This window comes from Citrus sinensis, chromosome 3, assembly GCF_022201045.2.
Source record: "Citrus sinensis cultivar Valencia sweet orange chromosome 3, DVS_A1.0, whole genome shotgun sequence".
Lineage (NCBI taxonomy): Eukaryota > Viridiplantae > Streptophyta > Magnoliopsida > Sapindales > Rutaceae > Citrus > Citrus sinensis.
In genome coordinates this window covers 28,970,281-28,994,853 of record NC_068558.1, presented here as the reverse complement: position 1 = coordinate 28,994,853, position 24,573 = coordinate 28,970,281, and the positions used below count along the sequence as shown (strand labels likewise).

At 33.9% G+C, this 24,573-nt stretch overlaps 3 protein-coding genes across 6 annotated transcripts in view; 2 read left to right on the top strand and 1 right to left on the bottom strand.

The window, feature by feature from the left end:
• The window catches only part of LOC112498143 (disease resistance protein RUN1-like), a 33,006-nt gene extending 24,967 nt beyond the window's left edge, over nucleotides 1–8,039 (top strand). The window contains exon 8 of the mRNA XM_052437010.1: nucleotides 7,935–8,039. The gene's annotated coding sequence lies outside the window, so the exon portion shown is untranslated. The remainder of the gene's footprint in view (nucleotides 1–7,934) is intronic.
• The window catches only part of LOC112496823 (disease resistance protein Roq1-like), a 97,709-nt gene continuing 74,881 nt past the window's right edge, over nucleotides 1,746–24,573 (top strand). The window contains exons 1-8 of one of the 2 annotated variants that reach the window (XM_052437022.1): nucleotides 1,746–1,957; nucleotides 2,406–2,899; nucleotides 3,937–5,038; nucleotides 5,168–5,452; nucleotides 5,582–5,783; nucleotides 5,862–6,898; nucleotides 7,011–7,049; nucleotides 7,172–7,524. In XM_052437022.1, coding sequence (XP_052292982.1) covers nucleotides 2,421–2,899; nucleotides 3,937–5,038; nucleotides 5,168–5,452; nucleotides 5,582–5,783; nucleotides 5,862–6,898; nucleotides 7,011–7,049; nucleotides 7,172–7,524 — 3,497 coding nt within the window. In that variant the 5' untranslated portion in view covers nucleotides 1,746–1,957; nucleotides 2,406–2,420. Of the gene's footprint in view, nucleotides 1,958–2,405; nucleotides 2,900–3,936; nucleotides 5,039–5,167; nucleotides 5,453–5,581; nucleotides 6,899–7,010; nucleotides 7,050–7,171; nucleotides 7,525–24,573 lie in introns of both variants that reach the window. The other variant, XM_052437021.1, reaches the window with a different exon arrangement.
• Nucleotides 11,381–14,498, bottom strand: LOC102620627 (uncharacterized). Of its 3 annotated transcripts, none has more exons than XM_052437059.1 (6): nucleotides 14,128–14,498; nucleotides 13,520–13,573; nucleotides 12,762–12,852; nucleotides 12,432–12,573; nucleotides 12,249–12,306; nucleotides 11,381–11,708 (listed from the first exon to the last, which is right to left on the bottom strand). In XM_052437059.1, the coding sequence occupies exons 1-6, from the start codon at nucleotides 14,236–14,238 to the stop codon at nucleotides 11,592–11,594; spliced, it is 573 nt and encodes a 190-aa protein (XP_052293019.1). In that variant the 5' UTR covers nucleotides 14,239–14,498; the 3' UTR covers nucleotides 11,381–11,591. The 3 variants fall into 3 exon arrangements, with proteins under 3 accessions (XP_052293019.1, XP_052293020.1, XP_052293021.1); XM_052437060.1 differs by having other exon boundaries at nucleotides 11,381–11,654; nucleotides 14,128–14,497; XM_052437061.1 differs by having other exon boundaries at nucleotides 11,381–11,676; nucleotides 14,128–14,495.

Genomic DNA, 24,573 nt, shown 5'->3' with positions numbered 1-24,573 from the left:
AATATTTTATATACATATTTATAAATATGTAAATAAATTTTATTCAAAATTATATCCAACTTTATCATTTACATTTTTGTCATTTACAATCTTATTATAGTTTAATATTAAAATTTACCAAATATGTACGACTGTTTTTAAAACTCACAAAACTTTTGAAATTTGTATCAAACGTTTAATTGATTATCTTTATAGTTAATTATTTTTATAATATAATCAACAATAGTTATTTTAAAAACTACAATATTACCAAAATGATCCAACATCTTTTAAAGTGCTCAGCTGAAATTCAACTAATAAAGGTTTACCATTACTATAGGTTGCCGGTAGTTATAACTATTTTTAATTAATTATTAATATCAACCGTTGGATTCCACTCCATTTTAATGGAATCCAATGGTTTCAACATGGGTAATGAGCAGAGTGGCGTGGACGCGTAATCAATTGAAAAGCCAGATTAGCTTCGCTCAGTTTCCTTGAAGCTTCCAGGAAGTTTGATGGTCCTCCAACGGCAGTTTTGTAGGCTATTTATTTTCAATGATAGTGAGAGGCACGGTCTCCATTTCCTGTAACCGACAACGTCTTCTCCTCTGGATTATAGGTTCTTGTTCATTTTTTAACCCGAATAATTTATGTTGCTCTGTTTAGTAGAGCTTGTATAGGCAAAAGGAGCATTATGTAATTTTAAATTATTAACAAAATAATTGTACAGAAAAATTCTCTCTCTCTCTGAATTTGGAAAAGTGTAAGTAAGAAAGGAGACGAGTGCTTATTGCGAATCCAAACTAATTGCTCCACTAACAGGTCTATGATATGTGTAACGACTTAAGGGTAACACCTTTTGACTAAGACTTGCTTTTGGAATATGCAACGCAACTGAGGAGATGGAAACCGTGTAATCGCTTTAATTTTCCAAATTAAATAAAAATCTTATTTTTTTGTTGAAAAGTCAGCCCACAAAGCTTATTTTCCACACGATTTTTTCTTGATAAATTGGAGGTTGGTGGTACAAATATTTGACAGGTTGTTGCCATGCATGCATTCAACTTTTGGAGAAGCAAATTTGAAGAGAAATTCCTAGCATGCAAATTTCAATGTAGATCAAGCCAAAACAAAAAATATATATATTACTAGACATATATAATATATCAACAAAATTAGATCTAATTTTCAGTTTTATGCATACTTTATATAGTTTCAAACTTAAAGATCATTTGGGGTTACTGCCTAAGAGGTTCAGAGGGATGCAAAATTATCTTATCTTACAAATAACTTTAAAAAAGCATAAAAATAATTTTATTCTTAATAAAATTTTACATATATCATCACATGTATTACATTAGCCCAAAACTATCATTATTCAATTTAAAAACAAAATTAGTTAAATATATAAGGCAGTCATTATTATCATTATATTAATTTACTTATTTTACCTTCTATTTAGAAGTTTTATATTCTAATTATATAATCCATGTTTTATTTTGTATTTAATGTTGATTTATAAGTTTTGTATTAAATTTATATATTTTATGTTTTATCTACATAATTCATATTTAATTGTAATATTGACAAATATGTTTCACTGATTAACTTAGCTTCTTTGAAGTAATACTTCATTGAAATTCAACAGGTAACCTGTGCAATTAATACTCTCAAATACAATCTTTTAACGCGGCATGCGAAACACACCCCGTTTAAATGTAATCACATGAAGTAGTCAAAAAGTATAACCTTTGGATTCCTTTCGCCCTTTTTTGCGTTGTTTCCCCCCACTTTCTGAGATGACCAAGACTTGATTTCTGAATGCATACAAATAAATCTGGGGAGCTGGAAATTGCTTTTTTTTTTCTCCAAAAGAAACATATTTGCCTGAGATTAAATTCTTTCCTTTGAATCAAAACACTTCATTGGAGTTGATCAGATCAATTTGGTGGCTTCGTTCAACACACTCAAAGCCGTAAGTTTTATTTTATACATTTCTCTTTTATCCTCAGAATTAATTTTCAAATCCTAGATGTTTAGAACAGGAAAATATATAAAATTGAAAGAAAGCTTTGAATGGTAATTTAATTTGTATTGTCTCAACTCTTTAATTTGCTTCTCTTTGAGGCTCTAATTAAGATTTGCTTGAGTAAAGGTCGGCAAACACACTCTCCAATCAGAATCTGAAAAACTTTTTAATTATATTTTGGAAGTAAATGAGAGGCTATTAATTAGTTTGTTTAGTTAAGAAGAAGATCATTAATTTGTTGTTCAATAATTTTATGCTAAAAGAAATGATCATAGTAATTGTATTATATTATATTATTTTCATTTTTGTGCCGCCCATAATCTTGAATGAATCTTATTGTTTGCATGGTATTTTACGCTCACTGGATTTCACTTGATTTATTCTAAATTTTTAGGAACAAATTAATATAATGGCTTCCACGAGCTTCCAAAATGTCTCTCATGGGGAATACGATGCCTTCTTAAGCTTTAGAGGAGAAGACACCCGTAAAAGGTTCATAGGTCATCTCTATACTGCTTTGAACAATAAAGGAATTTATGTATTCAGGGATGACAAACAACTTGAGAAAGGAGGATCCATTTCACCAAATCTCCTTAAAGCAATTGAAGAATCGAGAATTTCAATTATTGTTCTCTCAAAAAATTACGCTTCTTCCACTTGGTGCTTGGATGAACTTCTTAAGATTGTTGAATGCAAAAATAGAGAGGATCAAATTTTTCCAATTTTTTATGAAGTGGAACCAACTATTGTAAGAAAACAAACAGCAAGTTTCGGAGAAGCTTTTGCTAAACATGAAGAATTTTTCAGGGATAATATAGAAAAAGTGCAAAAGTGGAGACACGCTTTAAAGGTGGTGGCCAATATATCAGGTTGGGAATTGAAGGATAGGTAATCATTCTTTTTCTCAACTATTAATTTTGTTTGTTTTGCAAGATTAGTAACTACAAAACAGATTTTAATATTCATTCAACACTATTTTCAATTAAACAACTTCTATTTAATACATATATATATCATATGATGTGTAGTAAGAGGGTTCCTCCCATGAATTGAATATCTTTAAATCATACCTTTAATTTTGAAAATCTCAATTTACCTCCCATTTTTGTTAAGAATAAAAAAATGTTTCATCAATTCACCCCATTTTTCCGTCTCTTTTGAACAAAAATAGGGTAATTGAGGTGTTCAAAAGGGAGTGATTTGAAGATATTCCAATCATGAGGAGAATAATCTAAAATTTATAAATGAATTAATATCTGCAAACAAAGAGATATGGACATTGATACGTTGAATTATTGTATTTTGAACTTTTGATGAGTAAATGTTTTTATGCTGTGATGCTTTGTGCTATCAATTTTGCAAACAAAAAAAAAGGTAAATAAAACTTTATTCTTATATTATTGCCCAAGCTTAGGCATCTCAATATAATGATTTAAGCTTGTGATTATAATTTTAGTCAATTTATTTACTAGATTAATTTATCCGCGTCCTTGCTTGCAAACTGCTCTGTTTTGTCATTTGGTATTTATTTTAATGTAGCTTTCTTCTATGAAGTATAATCTAATGGATTATACGAATGATATCAATATCATTACATATTTAGCTAATCTAATGGATTTAAATTGTCTTCCAAACTAATTCATCCTGTTGTAGAAAGAAATAATATATAAATTTTGAAATTCTTAATCACAATGCAACCCAATCCAATCCAATCCAATTTTTTATTGGGTTGGGCTTGAATTTCTCATCCAATTGTTGTTGACTAATGTAATAATAACATATTATTTAATCATATGACTTCAATTTGATGAAATGAATATTGCATAGTTGGGATTTTATTCATAATATGGAATTGCTTTGTTACTACGTTCATACTTACTTTAATTTAGCAACACCAATCTTTTCTTGTTCTTTTCAATCTGCAGCAATGAGTCAGAATTTATTGAGGAAATTGTCAATGTCATATCTAGTAAAATTCGTTCAGAACTAGAGATTCTTAAGGAGCTAGTAGGAATGGAATCACGCTTGGAGAAACTGAGGTTTCTTATGGGTACGGGGTCTAATGATGTTCGTATGATCGGGATATGGGGTATGGGAGGCCTAGGAAAGACAACTCTTGCAAGAGTTGTTTATGACTTGATGTCTCATGAGTTTGATGGGAGTAGTTTTCTTGCCGATGTTAGAGAAAAATTTGAAAAAGAAGGCAGTGAAATCTCTTTACAAAAGCAGCTCCTTTCTGATTTACTGAAGCTTTCAGATTATAGCATACAGAATGTCTACGATGGTATTAACATAATTGGAAGTAGGCTGCAACGGAAAAAAGTTCTTCTCATAATTGATGATGTGGCTGATGTTGAACAATTACAAAAGTTAGTTGGAAGGCGTGATTGGTTCGGTCCAGGCAGCAAGATTCTAATAACAACGAGAGATAGACAATTGTTGGTGGCACATGAAGTGGATGAAGAGCATATTCTTGACCTTGATGTACTAAATAACGATGAAGCTCTTCAACTCTTTAGTATGAAAGCTTTTAAAAGCCATCAGCCTATGGGAGAATATGTGGAGCTGTCTAAACATGTTCTGGAGTATGCTGGTGGTCTTCCATTAGCTCTAAAAGTTTTGGGATCCTTTCTAATTGGTAGATCTGCAGATCTATGGAGAAGTGCCCTAGAAAGACTAAAAAAAGATCCTTCAAATAAGATTATGAGTATACTTCAAATAAGTTTTGAAGGACTACAAGATTCAGAGAAGAAAATATTTCTCGATGTTGCTTGTTTCTTTAAATGGGAGAATAGAGATTATGTAACAAAAATTCTAGAGGGATGTGGTTTTTCCCCAGTCATTGGAATAGAAGTTCTTATTGAAAAGTCTCTATTAACTGTTGATGGTCGCAACATACTGCATATGCATGATTTGTTACAGGAATTGGGACAACTGATTGTTACGAGACAATCCCCTGAAGAACCTGGGAAACGTAGCAGATTATGGAAGAAAGAAGAAGCACGCCAGGTGTTGATAGAAAACACAGTAAGTGAATTATTAAATGAAAAACTTGTTGATGCTTGCTACTTTATTTTTCCCAATTATATCTCTGACGAATTTTCAACATCTTTACATTATTGTTTTAACTACTAATTGTTTGCTTATAATTTTTAGGGAGGTGAAGTAGTCGAAGGAATAATAGTTAATGCCTACTTTCCTGAAGATGAGGTTTACTTAAGTGCAAGTGCTAAAGCATTTTCGCAGATGACCAACCTAAGACTGCTCAAAATCAGTAATGTGCAACTTCCTGAAGGTCTAGAATACCTCTCTAACAGGTTGCGATTACTTGATTGGCATCGGTATCCTTTGAGATCTTTGCCATCAAATCTGCAATTGGATAAAATTGTTGAATTTAAAATGTGTTACAGCCGCATTGAAGAATTATGGAAAGGATTCAAAGTAAGATCAATTTTTTTTTTCTGTCACGAATTTATATTTTTCAGTGAATAATTGTTGATAACAATTTTATTATTATAGTAGTATATGAATTAAGAAATATCATTTTAGCTCCTTTTTTGTTTTCAACAGCCTTTAAACATGTTGAGAGTCTTGAAACTCAGCCATTCGGAGAATCTGATTAAGACACCAGACTTCACAAAGGTCCCAAACTTAGAGGTGTTGGATCTTGAAGGATGTAAAAGGTTGCGTGAAATTCACCAGTCTTTGCTACGTCACAATAAGCTGATCTTGTTGAATTTGAAAGGTTGTACAAGTCTTACAACTCTTCCGGGTGAGATTTTTATGGAATCTCTTAAAACGCTTGTTCTATCTGGTTGCTCAAAATTGAAGGAATTTCCGGACATTGTAGGAGGTATGGAGTGTCTGCAGGAACTTCGTTTAGATGGAACTGATATCAAAGAACTGCCAGTGTCAATTGAACTTATGTCTGGCCTTGTTTCGTTGAATTTGAAAGATTGCAAAAATCTCGCGAGTCTTCCAATTACAATAGGCAGTTTAGAATGTCTACAAACGCTCGTGCTATCTGGTTGCTCGAAAATAGTGAAATTTCCAGAGACTGTGATAAGTGTGGTAGATCTGTCAGAGCTCTTTTTAGATGGAACTTCTATCACAGAAGTGCCGTCATCTATAGAGCTTTTGACCAAACTTCAATGGTTGAATTTGAATGACTGCAGAAGTCTCGTGAGACTTCCTAGCAGTATAAATGGTTTGAAATCCCTCAAAACTCTGAATCTCTCAGGCTGCTTCAAACTTGAAAATGTGCCTGAGACGCTCGGGCAAGTAGAAAGTTTGGAAAAACTTGATATAAGTGGTACAGCTATAAGGCAACCTCAATCGTCAATTTTTCTTATGAAGAATCTTAGAGAACTATCTTGTCGTGGGTGCAAAGGATCACCATCATCTGCATCATGGTTTCTGCGCTTCCCTATCAATTTGATGGGATGGAGTTCAGATCCGGTGGCTTTGAGTTTGCCGTCTTCTCTGTCAGGTTTGTGTAGTTTAACGAAATTGGATATCAGTGACTGTGATCTAGGGGAAGGAGCAATCCCAAGTAGTATTGGCGACTTATGCTCATTAGAAGTGTTATATCTGAGTGGAAACAGTTTTGTTACGCTGCCGGCAAGCATCTACCGTCTTTCTAATCTTCAATGGATTAAATTAGAGGAATGCAAAATGCTTCAAAATCTGCCTCGACTTCCAGCCAGTATACATTCGATTTCGTTAGACGGTTGTGTTTCGTTGGAGACATTATCAGATGTATTAAATTTAAACTTAAACAAGCATCAAATCCCGTACATAGGCCTTCGTTGTGTGGATTGCTTGAAATTGGCTGGCAACTATGATTTGGCGCTTTCACTGCTGAAAGAGTACATTAAAAATTCTGAGGTCAGTCTGTCACTCTCACCTGTGCTAACATTATGCCCAAAACTGATGCAATACATGTTATGTCTTTTTATTTTATTTATTTACTCACTTTTTTTTTTCCATGGGGTTGCAGAATATGTCACTGTCGGACAAGTACATTAAACAGAGTTCGGTCAGTTTCTTACACTGTCTCTCACCTGTTGCTAAAATCATGCCTAAAAATTATGCATTGGTATGGCTTTCTAATATATATATATATATATATATATGTATATATTTTTTGGTGGGTTTCAGGCCCTTTGGAGAGGTTTTAGCATTGTTGTTCCTGGAAGTGAAATCCCAGAGTGGTTCGAGTATCAGAATAATGAGGGTTCTTCAATAACAATAAGCACGCCTCCAAAGACGTATAAGAATAGTAAGCTTGTGGGATATGCGATGTGCTGTGTTTTTCATGCCCCTAAATATTCACCTCCTTATTATCATCAGCTGTCCATGCAGAGTCAGCCTGACATCTTGGGTGTGTGTATCGATTTTTTTAGAACCCACTTCGGTCAGGCTATGTCAGACCATCTTTTCCTACGCTACATGAAGTGTGAAAATATTAGTAAAGTGGAATTTTCTTCGCTGTCGGGATTGGAGTTGAAGAGGTGTGGTTTGCAACCAATCTATGTGCATGAAGGGGATAAGTTCAACCAAACAATTGGTCCGGTTTGGAGATTGAACGAATTCGGTCACGATTGTTCTGGATCAACATCCTTTACGCGTAGCCTTAATGATGACTTAGACAGGGCAGAAGCCAGTGGAAGTTGCTGCCGGGATGATGCAGGATCAACGACGTCGTCTGAGCGAAGCTTTCTAGAGCGAAGTCTTGAAGAATATGTTGGGGCGGCTGAAGCTAGTGGAAGTGGCTGCTGTAATGATGATGAGGAACCACAACCTAAAAGATTTAGACAACTCGAATGAAGGGCACATAATTTATTTTTCGCATTTCATTTACTTTCTTTGTATTTATTTATTGTATCTGTTCTTGTTACTTATTTCCCTGTTAAATTACCAGAAAATGCCTGGCTTGGGTCAAACAGTTGGACAGATGTTTTATTACTCTGTTTTGTCTGCTTTGTTTTATTACTCTGTTTTTCCTGCAAAAGATGCCGTACATAGATGCGGTGAGCGATCGGACAAAATTTTGAAAATATATATAAAAGGACTGGACTTGAAAAATGATTAAGAATTAGAAAAAAAAAACGTAAATTAACACAAAGCAAGCATGAGAGAGTTCGATGCATGCCAATGAGAAATAATTGAAACATAATTTAATCGATACAAATGAACTTGTTGTGGAGAGTTCAAATACGAAACTTTAGCACTAATATCGTCAATTAGTAAATCATTTAATTCAAAAACTCAAGATACTAGGTAAGTGTCTAACATTAGTATTAAAAATAAATCTTAAGATTGAATATTTAACTATTTTCAAAGTTAACAAAACAAAACTGTTAGGAAATTGAGCTTCCTCCCAAGATCACTCCAAGCAATTTATCAAGCAACAAATTAACAGAAAAAATTAAATGGAGAATACACCAATCACACAACACAAGATTTACGTGGAAAACTCCAAATCCGGAGAAAAACCACGGCCGTTGTCACAAGACAACTAGAGAAAAATATTCACTATGTGAAAAATTATTACAATCACACTCTCAGAAATAAGTTTCTCTCACCCAAGTCCCAAATACATAATCCTGAGAAATACCCCTTAACAAAGCAAACTCGTAATACCCATATTGAGGAGCCAAATGCTCCTTCAATATAACTACATGCTTAAGAATATTTCTCTCCCATGTTGGAAGCTCTCAATGCTTCACTTGCATTCACCAATTGAATGCTCTCAATTGGATTGCTTCTCTTGGAATTTGGATACAAAGTTCTCGAATGAGAGCTTCCTTTTATAGGCAAGATTTTGCCTAAAATCAAGCCCACCAATCTTGATCAAAATTGGTGGCTTAGCCATCAAATTTGATCAACAAATTTGGTGGTTAAGCCACCAAATTTGAAGCTACCTTTCTTTTTTCCTTTTTTTTTTAATCAATTTTCAACAATCTCCACCTTGATTAAAAAAAAAAATACATAACTATTGATATAAAGCACCGTCTTCACCAACAGTCATAATTCTCAACATAGAGAAGTATCATACTCCACCATAAAGAGTATACCACTTAGAATAAACTATTCTAAGATTTTTTTTTCCCGGCACATGTCGAACATATCCGCTGAAAATTATGTTGCAATTCTCATGCTTGGTTTCCCTAAGAATTCTTCAGCCACGACATAACTTTTCCACCACACACCTTGCATTTATACCAAGCCAATGCCCGCGTGCAAACTTGTGGACCCCGCTGATCATAACATGTTCTCTTTCATGGCAACTTGGAGATCTACATGCCAAAAGAACTAACCCAGTCTCCTATCAAAAGGAAACTCACCATCTGCGAGAATATCAGTGTCTCCTTTACTGATTTTGGAGTAATTTGCCGAGCCCACTCCACCTTCTTGACAATTTTCTTGAGGTGCCAAAATTGTCCACACCTTCGAATCTTTGTGCATACCAGATTGGATACACCTTTGACTTGAATTCTCCACAAGCCAATAAAATCATTCTCCCATTAATTTTTCAACAACATCAAACTTCAACCAAGTTTGAAAAACACAAGCTGCTGACATATTTGCTTCCTATTCTCTTCACCACAAATTATTTGGATTGGCTCCCACTGCTTCACGTGAACAGTACCGTATACGTGAATAGTACCCCGACACCAAAACTTCAATCAATGGCTCTGATACCACTGTTAGAAATTTGAACTTCCTCCCAAGATCACTCCAAGCAATTTATCAAGCAACAAATTAACAGAAAAAATTAAATGGAGAATACACCAATCACACAACACAAGATTTACGTGGAAAACTCCAAATCCGGAGAAAAACCACGGCCGTTGTCACAAGACAACTAGAGAAAAATATTCACTATGTGAAAAATTATTACAATCACACTCTCAAAAATAAGTTTCTCTCACCCAAGTCCCAAATACATAATCCTGAGAAATACCCCTTAACAAAGCAAACTCGTAATACCCATATTGAGGAGCCAAATGCTCCTTCAATATAACTACATGCTTAAGAATATTTCTCTCCCATGTTGGAAGCTCTCAATGCTTCACTTGCATTCACCAATTGAATGCTCTCAATTGGATTGCTTCTCTTGGAATTTGGATACAAAGTTCTCGAATGAGAGCTTCCTTTTATAGGCAAGATTTTGCCTAAAATCAAGCCCACCAATCTTGATCAAAATTGGTGGCTTAGCCATCAAATTTGATCAACAAATTTGGTGGTTAAGCCACCAAATTTGAAGCTACCTTTCTTTTTTCCTTTTTTTTTTAATCAATTTTCAACAAAAACTCCCAAGATCTTTAAAAAAAATTATTTGAATTTAACGTGGATGCGGTTGAAGAACATGGATCAATTATAATGAATGCTCCACCACTTAAGTCTTAATTAATTAACCAGATAAAAAACATTCTGTTAAGACTTGTAAATAACATTCAACATTTTGTGGATTTTTGGACTCAAATATTTTAAGAGAGATAGAAAATTAATGAAAGTATTTGGTATTGGATTTGATTATCACGTCAGGATTAACAGTTAAAATAAAATCTCTTGCTATAACTACTTATCTTTTTACATATTTGAATACGTGAGAGTCACCGATAGAATCAATATAAGTATATTTCTTCTAGATTCTGCCTAGATAAATATGCTTAAATTTCTTGTTCCAAGAAGAAAAGGTATTATGTAATCTTGGCAAATACAAACACCAAGAAAAATTTTTGACCATGTCAAAGTAACATATGGCCGGTTAAGAACTCGATCAACCTAAAAGTATTTATTTAATCTTAGGGTGATTGAAAAAAAAATTGACGAATTACCATTAAACAAGCAACAAAATAACAAATTCTTTGAAAAGAAATTATATAATAGAAAGAATAAATTATCACATAAAAAAAAAAATGTTCCAGTTTTTGCCTTTAGCCTCTCCTCCCCAAGTTGTCGGGCATGGACTTGCTTTCGCTTCCGAAAGGAAAAAATAAAATAAACATATGTATATTAAAATAATTTTAATCTTCAAAAAATATTTTAATACTTTACAGTATTATATTATATTAAACTAAATTTTATAATGGATATAAACATAATATTAAAATAAATATATAAAGATTCAAATTATTTTAAATTTATATAAAATAATTTTAATATTATCAATACATGAGATATTTTTTATGAGTTGTAAAATCTATTTAACCCAAATATTTATTTAAAAATTATGTAATCGATAAAAAGATATTATCAAAATAATATTATAGTTTACATTTTAAAAATTATTTTATACATATAATAGAAAAATTAAAAAAAAAATTAGAAATCTATATAATAGAAATTGAACATTTGCAATTGGCATTTGAATTGAAATTTACATCCATCAATATGAAAACTATTACATTGCAATGAACAATTTAAAAATTATTACATTGTTTGAAACTTATTACATTGTTTACCAACTACAAATAATTTATAATCTGATATATAGTAACAGCACAATCTTCCAACACATGTTTATTGCTTCGCGGATTCTTTCTTTCTGTAATCGAAATGAAGTCTTCTATTATTGTTTCCATATTCCAATTTGACATTTGCTCTGATTATTTAGTTTTGACCCACATACATGCTTTGGTTTATTGTAAGTCATCCTGCACCATTCAAGACATGCACAATAAAAAAACTGATAAAATTTACATGCTGCAATCTACATAGTTTCCTAATGGCATATAAATGCATGCAAGACAAGCATATTGTATTAACAATAAAAATTATTTTAACCGTTGTCCAAGAAAAAGAGGAGAAATTATTAACAACATCATGAGAGGAAGTCTAACAATACAGTCAAACAAACAAAAGAAAACCCATGCTTGGTTGTATAACATGCATGGAAAGTTCAACACAAACACAAACACAGAGACCAATGGAGTTAACCAAAGTAATGAAGGAATTTCTGTGCAACTGTCAGTGGACACACAGAGCAATGGGGTTAAACAAAGTAATGAAGGAATTTCTGTGCAACTGTCAGTGGACACACAGAGCAATGTGTGCATATGAGCAGGCACAAACATGACATCCAAGTGAATAAATTTAAAATATTATATCTGGCAATTAAATCAACAAAAACATGAGAAAGAATAGATCCAGTAAGGTAAATCTAGACAACAATGATCAAAAAGCAACAAGACAAAATTTGAGAAACAAAAGGTGAAAATAAAAATACCAGGCATTTACTCCAGTAGCACCATGGATCATAAAAATTGACAGCTAAAATAGGATACCTGGAAAGGAAATATAATACAAATCAAAGAAGGCATCATTGCAATTGGCACATAGCAGAGAAATATTGTGATCACAGAATTGAAAATAAAAATTATAAGTTGTGGTTCAGAGAAGGCTCACTTACTCATGTGAATAACTATCAAAATTATTGGCAGTTAGCGTATGAGAACCTTCAACAGAATCATCATCAGCTTCCTCTCCATGCTTAAGCGAATGTATAACAAGCATTGAGTGGAATTCAGAACCAGTGGGTCTTAAATCAGGTCCTATAGAAAAATTGCGAATAGTTTTTGTTAAATTTAATCTGTTCTAGAAACAATGAAAAGCCAAATAGAACTCCATGAAAGCATCATGATACACAAACAATCCAGGTGGACGATAATATACACTGAATATGCAAAATGCACCCATGATATCCGACAAAAGAGGCACAACTATGCAAGCGGCAACCTACCATTCCAAATAAAAACAACATAAAAAGGGCTGCTATTATGGATAATCCTGCACCAGATAGTGATGCCTCTGTCAAATCCCTTGGAATTTTCCTGCAAACAGAAAAGAAATAAGTAACAATATAAACCCTGTGATTTTATCTATGTGATTTACTAATACAGCCAATGCATAAAAAGATTGCTTTGCTTCTGGCCTACTGATTTAAATAAAAAGATACCGGTTGGATTTATAAATTACATAGAATCACCAACTTTCAAGTATAATGAGATGGACGAATTATAAACATTATCAAACAAGCAAAAGCGAGTCGCTAACAAAGAGCAATCAAAATCCACTGTCACAAATAGCAACATGAAAGTGCATAGTTTCAAAGCTTCGGAGTTTATTCAAATTATAATATTTTTAATTCACATACTATTATACTAATAAAAGCTCGAACATATTTGTTGTCCCTACAGTCAAATATTTAATTTCATATTCTTCTTAAAATGCATCAAAATCCATACATTGTAAGTATAATGAAGAACATAACTATTAGTATTAGAATTTCTTAAGCATTCAGCTGATTCACTAATAATAATAATAAAAGCCTATACATATAGAAGAATACAATCGTCATACAGCCAAATTCACTAATAATAATAATATCAGCTGATTCACTAATAATAATAATAAAAGCCTATACATATAGAAGAATACAATCGTCATACAGCCAAAATCAGTGCATTACAAGTAATAAGTTATAAAAGGCACAATTACCTGTTTAGTTGCAGATGAGTACTTTCTCAAAGTGGATACCACAGGGCAAAGTCTCTGGATTAGAAACACATTCACAAGGAACAATAGTCAGCAGTAAAAAAAAAAAAGGGGCAAAATGAATACTATTTAGGCATACTGAAATAGAAGAACCTCCTCCTGCAGCCACTTTCTACCTAATAATTCCCCATATCTTTAATTGTTTCAATTAAAATACTGCCCTACTCAGCATATAAACCGCCAATAACAACACTATAAATAACACAATCAGCAAACAGCCAAAAAAAAAAAAAAGGATACATAATCATATCCTATTTAAGTGAATGTAAATCGAAGTCTATAATTAGTTAGTAGACAATAACATCATGTTTATGATATGCGAATCAAAACAAATATTACATATAATTATTTTTTAAAAAAAAAATTACTAACCGGCTTATCTCAAGCAGACATGTAATAAATCATGCTTTCCATCAAATCAAGCAAAATTTATCAAAATTAATCAAACTACAGCTATAGAAACAATAAAATCACAGTCGAAATTAAGAGAAAATTAGAAAAATCTCAAAAAGAGAAAGAAAATCGATGAAAGAAATAGAGCAAACACTAACATTTGTTTCTCTGGTGTCCGCGTGTTTCAACACCTCGAACAAGGAGTTCTCATATAGATTTGTGAAGCTAGTTTCTTTGACTTGCTCTTCCTCTTTCTTATTCCTCCTCATCTTGTTTGACTTTTTTTATCCTTTGGTTGTCTTTGGTGGTGACCGAAGAATCAAGACCCATACGCTTCCTAAAGTAAAACCAGGATGATTTTATTTTGTTGGGAGACTGAGAGTAATTGTTTTGTTAAGACTGAAAAGGTTGGGTGATTTGTTTTGTTTCAATTTAGGGTTTCTTGAAATGAGTGGGAAGGATTTGGGAGAGAGGCAAGATGAAGAGGGAATAGTACTTTCGTTAAGGCCAAAAAATTTCACAAGTGTTGAATTTAAGATGCCCTAATTTTAAAAGTAAAACTACGTCGTTTGAAATAAGAAAAATTAAAAATATATATCTTAGTATCAGTAAGAGTTTATGATACTATATTATTAATAACCACCGGCACTAATATGTAAAAGAGTAATGATATAGCCACAAACTCTTGTACAAACTTATTTTGTACAAACTGACGTGGCATGATAGGATTGGTTGAATTCAATATCACTTGGCCCACATGATTTGTTTTTATTATTTTATATTTTCATTCAACCAATGAATTAATACCACGTCAGTTTGTACAAAATAAATTTGTACAAGAGTTTGTGGTTGTATCATTACTCTATGTAAAACACACTAAAAGTTACTTAAGTCATCAAATATTGATATTTTTTATTTAGTATCAGCAACTTAATATCAGTAAAAATTATTTTTCTAATAGTGTTATCAATAAAAAACGCTTCCTCATCATCCATTACTAAGGCTCCATTCAATTTCTTGTCAATTGCTTCTTGATCAGCAAGTAAGTTTTCAAATTGGTTGAGTTGGACAACCTTAGATAGCTGTAACAAAGCTCTTAAGCTCAAGCCTCAAACCATTGACAATAATTCTCTTTATTCTAGATTTAAAAATTGCAGCAGTAGAATCTAACCTAGAAATTTCATGGCATAAGGATTTTAACTTGTTTAAGTACTCGTCAATTGTCATGTTTCATTATAAAATTGATAGTAGCTCATTTTTCAAAAGTTGTAGCCATATGTTATTCTTCTTTGAAAAACTCACTGTAGAAGTATCCCAAGTTTTCTTAGGTATTTTAACTTTTTTTATGTGTTGCAGCATTTCTTCTTCAATTGTAGTCTTGATGGCGAACATGGCCTTCCAGCTATAATGCTTCACTTCTTTAAAGCGGCATCCTCAGTTGGTGGTCTCATATTGTTACCACAAACAATCTCCCTGAGATCTTGACCTTGTAAGCAAGACTCCATCAATGTTGCCCACGTATTGTAATTTTCCTTGTCAAGCTTTTTAACTCTTCCCACTACTTGAAGGTCATCCATCATATTTCCAAGACTTTAACAATGCCAAGCAAGCTTGATGTTCACTAACGAACTTGCAAAGTTCCAAACAAAGTACTCTAAATAAAGTACTCTACTTCAAATTTGAACCCAACAGCCTTTTACTCAATAGATTTTGACAAGTCCATTCCTTTAGATTAAGAGAAAAGATTTGATGGCATTGTGCCATAGGGAGGAATCGGTTCCAAAGTCTTTTTTCCACGATCCAATCCCTAAGAACATGCAACATATCCTTCACCGAAAAAACATAATGATCATATATAATGCCTATTGGAATATGCCTCCTCATTAGCTTCATTTTCAATCTATCATGCATTAGTAGCCAAAGAAAAGTACAAATGCTTTGTGGACTGTGTCATTGCCAAATAGAGTAGTTTTCTGGTCTAGAATTTTAAAGTGCGGGAAAGTCCGGAAAAACTTTAAAACCATGCGGTGGACTGTAATAAATAGATAATATTTTTTCCATTCATTCCCATGAAAAGTACAAATGCTTTGTGGACTGTAATCATAAATTCTGTAACTTCTCAGGGGTGTGTTCTGGCCAGGATCGGAGGTGAGAGGTGTGATATTCACCCAGTTCATATGGAGGAGTTTGACAAAACTACAATCCAATGGAATCGCTTTACCACTTATAATCTGAATGGATCCCCTCAAATTTTTTTTGCATCAAAGATGGTTGTAGCAACAATGTCAAGGCGAAGCCTTACTACATATGTTGAGGTGATGAGGAACCACAACATCAAGAATCCATTTAGTGAACTCAAATAAAGGGAGAAGCCTGCTTAGTATTCTCTGAATATTTCAGTAAGCATGCATCTTCAATTTCAGTTGGCAATTTTTATTTTATATATGTTAACTAGGGAAGTATTCATGTGTCAGCCGAAAGGCTTTATTAATGCTGAGAAACCTGAATTTGTGTGCAAATTGTACAAATGTCTATATAGACTCAAACAAGTTCCTAGAGCTTAGTTTGATAAGCTAAAAAGCTGTTTATTGCATTGGGGTTTTATTAATACTAATTTGGATAACTCTCTTTTCATAAGAAGAAACACTCATTACAAGTCCAAGTACTATAAAGTTAAAAAGTTTTATAACTCAGTTTAGGAAAGCATTTGCCTTAAAAGACCTAGGAATATATATCTTATTTCCTTGGAATTAAAGTGTTGCAAGACGCACATTGTGTATATTTATCACAAAGAAAATACATCAGAGATCTGTTGTCTATAGTTGAAATGGTTGAAAGCAAAGGCATTGACACCCCCAACATAGGCATTAAACCAACATCATATAAACTAGCATTAAGTTGGATCAAATTCATATTGTCTTCAATAAGATTTGAAAGTAAGTGAAGTTTTAACACACCAATAGTTTTGGTGATCTGTCTGAAACGTAAAAGACAACACCACTTATTGAATTTTATTTCCTAAAATACTTCTTATTTAATTTATAAAATATAAACTCATTTATTAAAATTAAATATCTTCTCATAAATATAGATATAAATTATGAAATGATGTGGGTCTAAATTATTTATTAAAACCTTAATTTATTTAAGTGTTTAATTGAAATCCCATTTAAAATTAAAAAAAATTTTATTTATAGTTATTCAAGTAGTTTTAATAGAAAATGAGTTTTATAAGAAATTTTAAGGGATGTCAAAGGGCTACTCTTGAAATAAATGACCCAAGCTCATTTGGGCCCATGTATAAGGAACAAGGTTTTAATTTAAAGGCTGGATCGGGGTCGAGCCTCAACTCACGCTTACATAAAAAGGAATGAGAAAAAATTAAAAATATAAATACATACATAAAATTAGTTAAATCATTAATGCGTGTATTAAAATTAAAAATTTGCTTACGTTTATAGTAAAAAATCGCTGAAGGTTCTTTGCATGTTTTCGCTTGTGGGGCTGTGTTCAGAAATTGTGAGGGAGAATTTCTGGGGGATTTCTCTTGTCCATTACATGTTGAAATGGCTTTTGTTGCTGAACTGTTGGCTGTTATCTTGGCGATTGAGCATGCTTCTTTTGGATGTTGGACTATGCTGTGGATCAAATGTGAATCTACTTTAACTGTGCTTCATCTTCGTAAAAAGCGGCTTCCGCCCATGGTTTCTTATTCATCGATGGAATAATTGTATTGCTCTCATAGATTCCATGACGTTGCGCTTTTCTCGTGTCTTCAGGGAGGCTGATGGAGAAGCTGATTGTTTGAGCAATTTAGGTGCCATGGTGGATTCCTTTACTTGGTGGGACTCTGCACCCCTCATGTTGCTTCTCTTTTGCATGAGGATGTTTTTAGGCTGCCTAGCTATCTGTTCAGCTAGCTTTAGTAATTTTAGTTTGGCTGGTTTTCTTGCTATATTTTTATTTTATTTTAATAAAACCTCCTCACTTTGGTGAGGATTCATAAAAAAAAAGGAAAAAAAGTTAGAACAACCTAGATCAAGTAAATTATATCGCAGGGATTTTCGAAGAAATTCAAGCATTGGAAGGAAGAAAAACAAATATGTAGATGATCGATCTCACCTTATATAGAATTGCAGGCCAAGTTCAAGGAAGGAATGTTTGAGAAATTATGTTCGATAAAATGCCCAAGAAGGAATGCATCCCACGTGATGTGTTGAACAATGAGACGATACATCTGTTGCTACAATTTATTCACATAAGAAATTCAATTAAAGCAGTTGAATGGGAAATTTTTTTTTTCTCTTGTTGCCAGGAACCAAAACTGTTGCCACTTTACTGGTATACTCCGGGTGTTTTCCGCTGTTTCAATTTACTTGCTGGCATTTTATTTTCGTTTGCTGAAGTACGATTATTTAACAGCCAGTTACTTATTGCAATAAGAGGCTGTGGAGTCAATTGCTTGTATCATGAGCATCCCGGGAACAACGATGTCTGCTTGAGCTTTAGAGGTGAAGACAAGACACCCGCACTGCAAGAACTTTTCAGATCACCTCTAGTCCACTTTGAATAAAACTGGAATTAATGTATTCAGTGATGAAAAAGAACGTGAAAGAGGAATATCCATTTCACCAGCACCGTCTAAAGTAATTGAAGAATCAAGAATTTCAGTTATTGTCTTCTCAAGAAACTGTGCTTCTTCAACTTGGTGCTTGGATGAACTTGTTAAGATTGTTGAATGGAAGAACATGTCATGTTCGCCAACAATTGGTTTTTCTAATTTTCTATGATGTTGAACCAACAGTGGTAAGGAAACATATAGGAAGTTTTCAAGAAGCGATTGCTAATCATGAAGAAGTTCTTAAAGGAGAATATAGAGAAGGTGCAAAAATGGAGAGGCGCTCTGCAAGAGGTGGCTAATATCTTTGGCTAGGAATTGAAAGATAGGTAATCATTCTTATTCTTAATGATTAATTTTCTAAGATGTAGATCAACTAATTTTTGTTTGTTCTGCATGAATCATAATAAGTAAGAAGGTGTCTGGATTTCTCCACTATTAAAAAACTGCCAATATTTATTCAGTATATTTATTTACTAGTTTCATGTTCAGTGTGTGCATGTGCATGTGTATATTTGTATCAACAATAAGATTTTACCAAAATAGCGTTCATATTCATCTCGTTATTGCAACAACCAACTTGCCTACAATTTTCCAAAAAACTTTACATGACAAGATTTTATACTATGTTGTTGGGTGAATGATGTGGTAGAGCAGAGGGATTCTAGAACTTATCAAGTGTTTAGGCATAAGAACATGGAGAGACAGTAGAATAAATGTATAAGAATTTGTTAAAATCATAGGATTTAATTGAAATAATAACTTGATCAATGAATATCTACATACGAAGAGTTATAGACGAAATTAGAGAAGAGTTACATGAAGAATAACTTAGATATTAATCAAACACAAGTTATGACTTTATCACTTCCGTTTTGTAGATATATATTATGTAATTTTTTGACACTACGTTACGCTCACACTAGTTTTAGCTCACCAACACAAATCTTTTCTTGTTCTATTCAACCTGCAGGAATGAATCGGACTTTATTATGGAGATTGTCAATGAGATATCAAGCAAAATTCCTTTAAAATCATAGACTCTTAAGGAGCTGGTAGGAATGGATTCGCACTTCGAGAAGCTAACAATTCTAATGGATAAAGGGCCTAATGATGTTCGTATGATAGGGATATGTGATATGGGAGGTATAGGTAAGGCAGCTCTTACAAAGGTTGTTTATAACTTGATCTATCATGAATTTGAAGTAAGTAGTTTTCTTGCCAACGTTAGATAAACCTCAGAAAAAGGAGGTCAGATTTCCTAACAAAATGGAATGTATATAATGTTATCAACATAATTGGAAGTGGCCTGCGACACAAAAAGGTTAGCTAGAAAGTTCAGGTAGCAGGATCATCATAACATCCAGAGATAAGCATCGTTGACAACACATACAGTGGACGAATTGTTGGTCCTTAAGCAACTATACTATGATGAAGCTCTTGGACTTCTTTGTACGAAAGCCTTCAAAACCAATTTTTTTATGATGCACGTACAAAATGTTTTCCTTTGCCCAAGCTATCAATTGCACAATGTAGGCTTTTAAAGAGATCCTTTGGTCATCGTTACATTGATCCGAAGGAAACGACTTTGTGCCCTGAGAAAGGTCTGCCCACATTTGCTTAATTCAATCTTTGATCTTATCTTCATGACTATTCTAGATTATTCTCATCTCTTGCTGAATCACTGTTATGAGTCATCTGACATGCTTGACTCATAAAGGCATTTCATTGAGCATATTACTCATTCTATCAAACATTTGTTTTGCTCAACATTCTATGCTTTAAATCTATAGATAAATAATTTTATGGACATCTTCACATCCTAGTCTGCACTTATCATCTGCTTTTATGATTTTTAAGGAACTGAAGTAGTCGAATGCATGGTATATGACTTTTCAGAACTTAAGGTTCATTCTATGGACATCTTCACATCCTTTTCAGAACTTAAGGTCAATTTTTATGAAATCTCCAAAAACATTGGTACTTTCTGGTTGCTCAAAGTTGAAGAAATTTCCAGAGATTGTGGGAAATATGAAGTTTTTACAGCAGCTTCTTTTGGATGGAACTGATATTAAGGGACTACTATTATCAATTGTACTTTTATCTGGAATTGTTCAGTTGAATTTGAAAGGTTGTAAAAATATTGAGTGTCCTCCAAATTCCATAAGTGCTCTAAAATTTCCTTCCACTTTGAATTTCTCTGACCTTTTGAAATTCAGATTGTTTCCAGAGATCATGGGACGTATGGAACATATATTGGCGCTTTGATTATTGGGAACTGCTATAAGAGGGTTGTCAATGTCAATTGAATATCTCTCTAGCATTTTTTGCAAAATTTAAAAGGTTGTAAATATCTCTTGAGTCTTCCAATTACTATAAGTAGATTAAAATGTTTAAGAACTCTAACGCTCTCTGGTTGCTCGAAGCTAAAAAAGTTTTGGGGAAGTATGAAATCTCTAACTATGCTCATTTTAGATGGAACTGCTATTCGAGAATTGTCATTGTCAGTTGAAATATCTAACTGGCCTTGTTTTGTTGAATTTTCAAGATTGGCAAAATCTCGAGTGTCTTCCAAGTCCCATCAGTGGTTTGAAATCTCTTAAAATTATGAATCTCTCAAAATTCTGAATCTCTCTGGCTGCTTCAAACTTGAAAATGTGCCAGAGAACTTGGGGAAAGTAGATAGCTTGGTGATAGGACTTAAGACTAAATTAGGGCTGACTTTTATTGATTAAATCAAAAGAAAACAAACAATCAATCACGACCTACAATTCGAGAGGTAGGTCAATCTCTCCCTAAACTCCTAATGGTTCCTAATACACAAAACTCAATATAAACCATAAATGACTCCATAATCTCTTATTTATAGCTAAACCCTAATTAATAATAAAGTTACTAAATTGCCCCTGCCCCTAAAATTACTAAACAGCCCCTGCCCCTTTATATTTGCGCCTAACATAAGTTTTCATGGGTCTAACATTACTCCCCTCCCAAAAAGACACCTTGTCCTCAAGGTGAAATCTATGAAACTACTGCCTCTTCTTCCTCGCCTTCTTCCTCGTCACACATAGTCAGGACTTGTAGTGTTTTATCCTTAAATCAATGCCCTTGGTGAAAATTTCTCATCGCATAAAAAACACACCCCATTCGCCCTCTTATCCTGAATCTCTATCTCTGTGAGGCGTTTGAAAGTCACCTCTAGTCATGCCCCACTAAACCGATCCCTTTGGGAATCTCTTTGTAAACCCATCATTTGCATTTTCTAGCCTCCCAATGGTGTATTTTGGAACTCTTGCTGAAACCCCAAAGTCTGAGTTTTCTGTCCTACCAATGGTGTGCTCTTTCGATATGAAAAATCGACTGAACTGCTCCTATTAATCCGTTCTATTGTGTTCTTATCCTCAATCATCTGTGCCAACTCCATTGACTCCCTTAACCCTCTCGGCCTTAGCAAGTGTAGTGAGGCTCGGATTTCTAGCTTCAGTCCCTTCATAAAATATTCTTCCAACACCGCCTCTGGAAGCCCCCCTAGACGCCCTGATAGCAACTCAAACTTCTCCCTATACTCCATAACCGTTCTCTCACAGGTCAGAGTAAAAAACCGTTCATACAAATCTCCCTCTTGAGTGGCCTGAAACCTCTCCAACAGCCGATCCATAAATTCACCCCACAACCTCATTGGTTGTCGTTGTTCTCGCCATTGAAACCACGCAAGGGCCTTTCCCTCCAAGCATAACATCGCCGCCATCAATTTTTCCCTTTCTAATAGTCCATTAACGGCAAAATAGCGCTCTGCCCTATACACCCATCCATAGGCATCCTCGCCTTCAAAAATAGGCATTTTCAGTTTCCTTACCCTAGAATCTACTCCAAATTGAGTTTGACCCGCCCAATTTCGTGCCATGGAAGGTCTCCAACCTTCCCAATCTACTCCAGTGTCTGCAAATCCTGAAGATCTAGCCCAAAATTCTCCTTGCCCAGCACCATAGTGGGCTGGATTCCCTTGCCCAGCCGTATTTCGGCCATAACCGCTCCTTTTCTCACCAGAAATCCCTCCTCTTGGCCTACTGCCCCCAAATCCAACATGTTCAGACCCAAATCCTCCTTGCTCGGGCCCAAATTCAGCCTGTCCAGGTTGTGCCTTACCCCCGAACGCCCCTGAGTCACCTAGCCCGATCACTCCGATTTCTGCGTCGTCGCCTACCACGGGTTCCGTAACCCTAGATCCTTCTCCTACCGCACCACCATGGCCCCTCGATGCTGCCGGAGGAGGGTTGAGGTGGAGTTCCGTCAATTTCAACAACATGGCTTCAAGAGATGAAAATTGTTGTTGAACGGTGTTGAATCGCTCATCAATCGTAGCCTTGAGTGATCTGACCTCTGCTTCCAATTTTTCTTCAAGCTCGTCCACTTTCTTTGCTGCCATTGTCTCAGGATTCTTGCTCTGATACCACTTTGATAGAACTTAGGGCTAAATTAGGGCTGACATTTATTGATTAAATCAAAAGAAAACAAACAATCAATCCTGACCTACAATTCGAGAGGTAGGTAAATCTCTCCCTAAACTCCTAATGGTTCCTAATACCAGACAAAACTCAACATAAACCCTAAATGACTCCATAATCTCTTATTTATAGCTAAACCCTAATTAATAATAAAGTTACTAAATTGCCCCTGCCCCTAAAATTACTTAGCAGCCCCTGCCCCTTTATATTTGCGCCTAACATAAGTTTTCATGGGTCTAACACTTAGAAGAGCTTGATAATAGTGGAACAGCAATTAGGCAACTTCCAACGTCTGTTTCTATCTTGAAGAATCTTAAAGCAGTGGACCACTATCATCTACATCATGGGATTTGTGCTTCCCTACCAATATGATGTGAATGAGATCAGATCCTATGACTAATTTGATGTTACCTTCTCTATCAGGCTTATGTTCTTTAACAAAATGGGATCTCAGCGACTGTAATCTACCAGTGGAAGGAGGAGAAATCCCAAGTGATATTTGCCACATATGCCTATTGTTCAAAATGAACCAAAATCTAATTCCTAGACCAGATGCAATGTCGGCTGAATAATAAATGATAGTATGAAATGCTGTTTCTTTGCATATGATCTCTCAGTTACTCCTAGAGAACTCGTGTACGGCGTCCGGCTCAAGTTGTCTAAACTTAGTAAGTGAGTGCACGCGTTGGTCACGTGCACTCAATTATACATAATGATCAAACGACCCGAAAATACTGTCGTTTTGAAGAGCATTAGTGTCAGTATGTAGCTGTTAAATCGGTTAGAAAGGGCGGGAAATTATTACAAACCCATAACAAGCTGATGATCGATGAGGTAAATTTTCTCTCTAAGTTTGCAAGTTGTTCTGAGAAAACAAATTAAGCTTGCCAAAGAAGGCATAGGCCACTGTAGCTAAACATCTCTAGATATTGTGTTTGTGTTTTGATTTTTTCTTTTTTTCTTTTTGAGCGAAGCCTTACTGATGATGAAGAACCTCAAGCTACAAGAATTTAAGAAATCTAATAAAGAGCAAAGCCTTTTTATACTCATGCTTAGTATTATGTTCATGTTTCGCTATTACCTAATTGAAATTGCAGTCCAACTTGGATTTTTGATTTCTTAGATAAATTATATATTCATTTGAATTATGTAATTTGAAAACTTTCGTATCATTAGTCTGTGCTTGTTGGTTTTTTATTTCTCTCATTCTAATATAGCAATTATAATAGGAAAAACGACATCTACACCCCTCAAAATAATCTAAATTTTAATACACTTGTTTTAACATTATGATTCTATTTATTATAAAATTTAATTTTATATACTAAAATATATCTAATAGATTACAAAATATTAAAATATTTTTACAGTATTGAAATTATTTTACAATGTATATATTATTAAATTTATTGGAGGAATTAATTAGAAAGCATGAAATCCTCTCATTGATTTCTTTGAAACAAACAAAATTAAAATTATCT

Excerpts from the sequence above, each read along its gene's own strand:
- LOC102620627 (XM_052437059.1), bottom strand. The coding sequence starts at position 14,238 with ATGAGGAGGAATAAGAAAGAGGAAGAGCAAGTCAAAGAAACTAGCTTC. Across the intron at positions 12,853-13,519 it reads ACTCATCTGCAACTAAACAG|GAAAATTCCAAGGGATTTGA; the intron begins GTAATTGTGCCT and ends TTCTGTTTGCAG. Across the intron at positions 12,574-12,761 it reads TGTTGTTTTTATTTGGAATG|GACCTGATTTAAGACCCACT; the intron begins GTAGGTTGCCGC and ends ATTTTTCTATAG.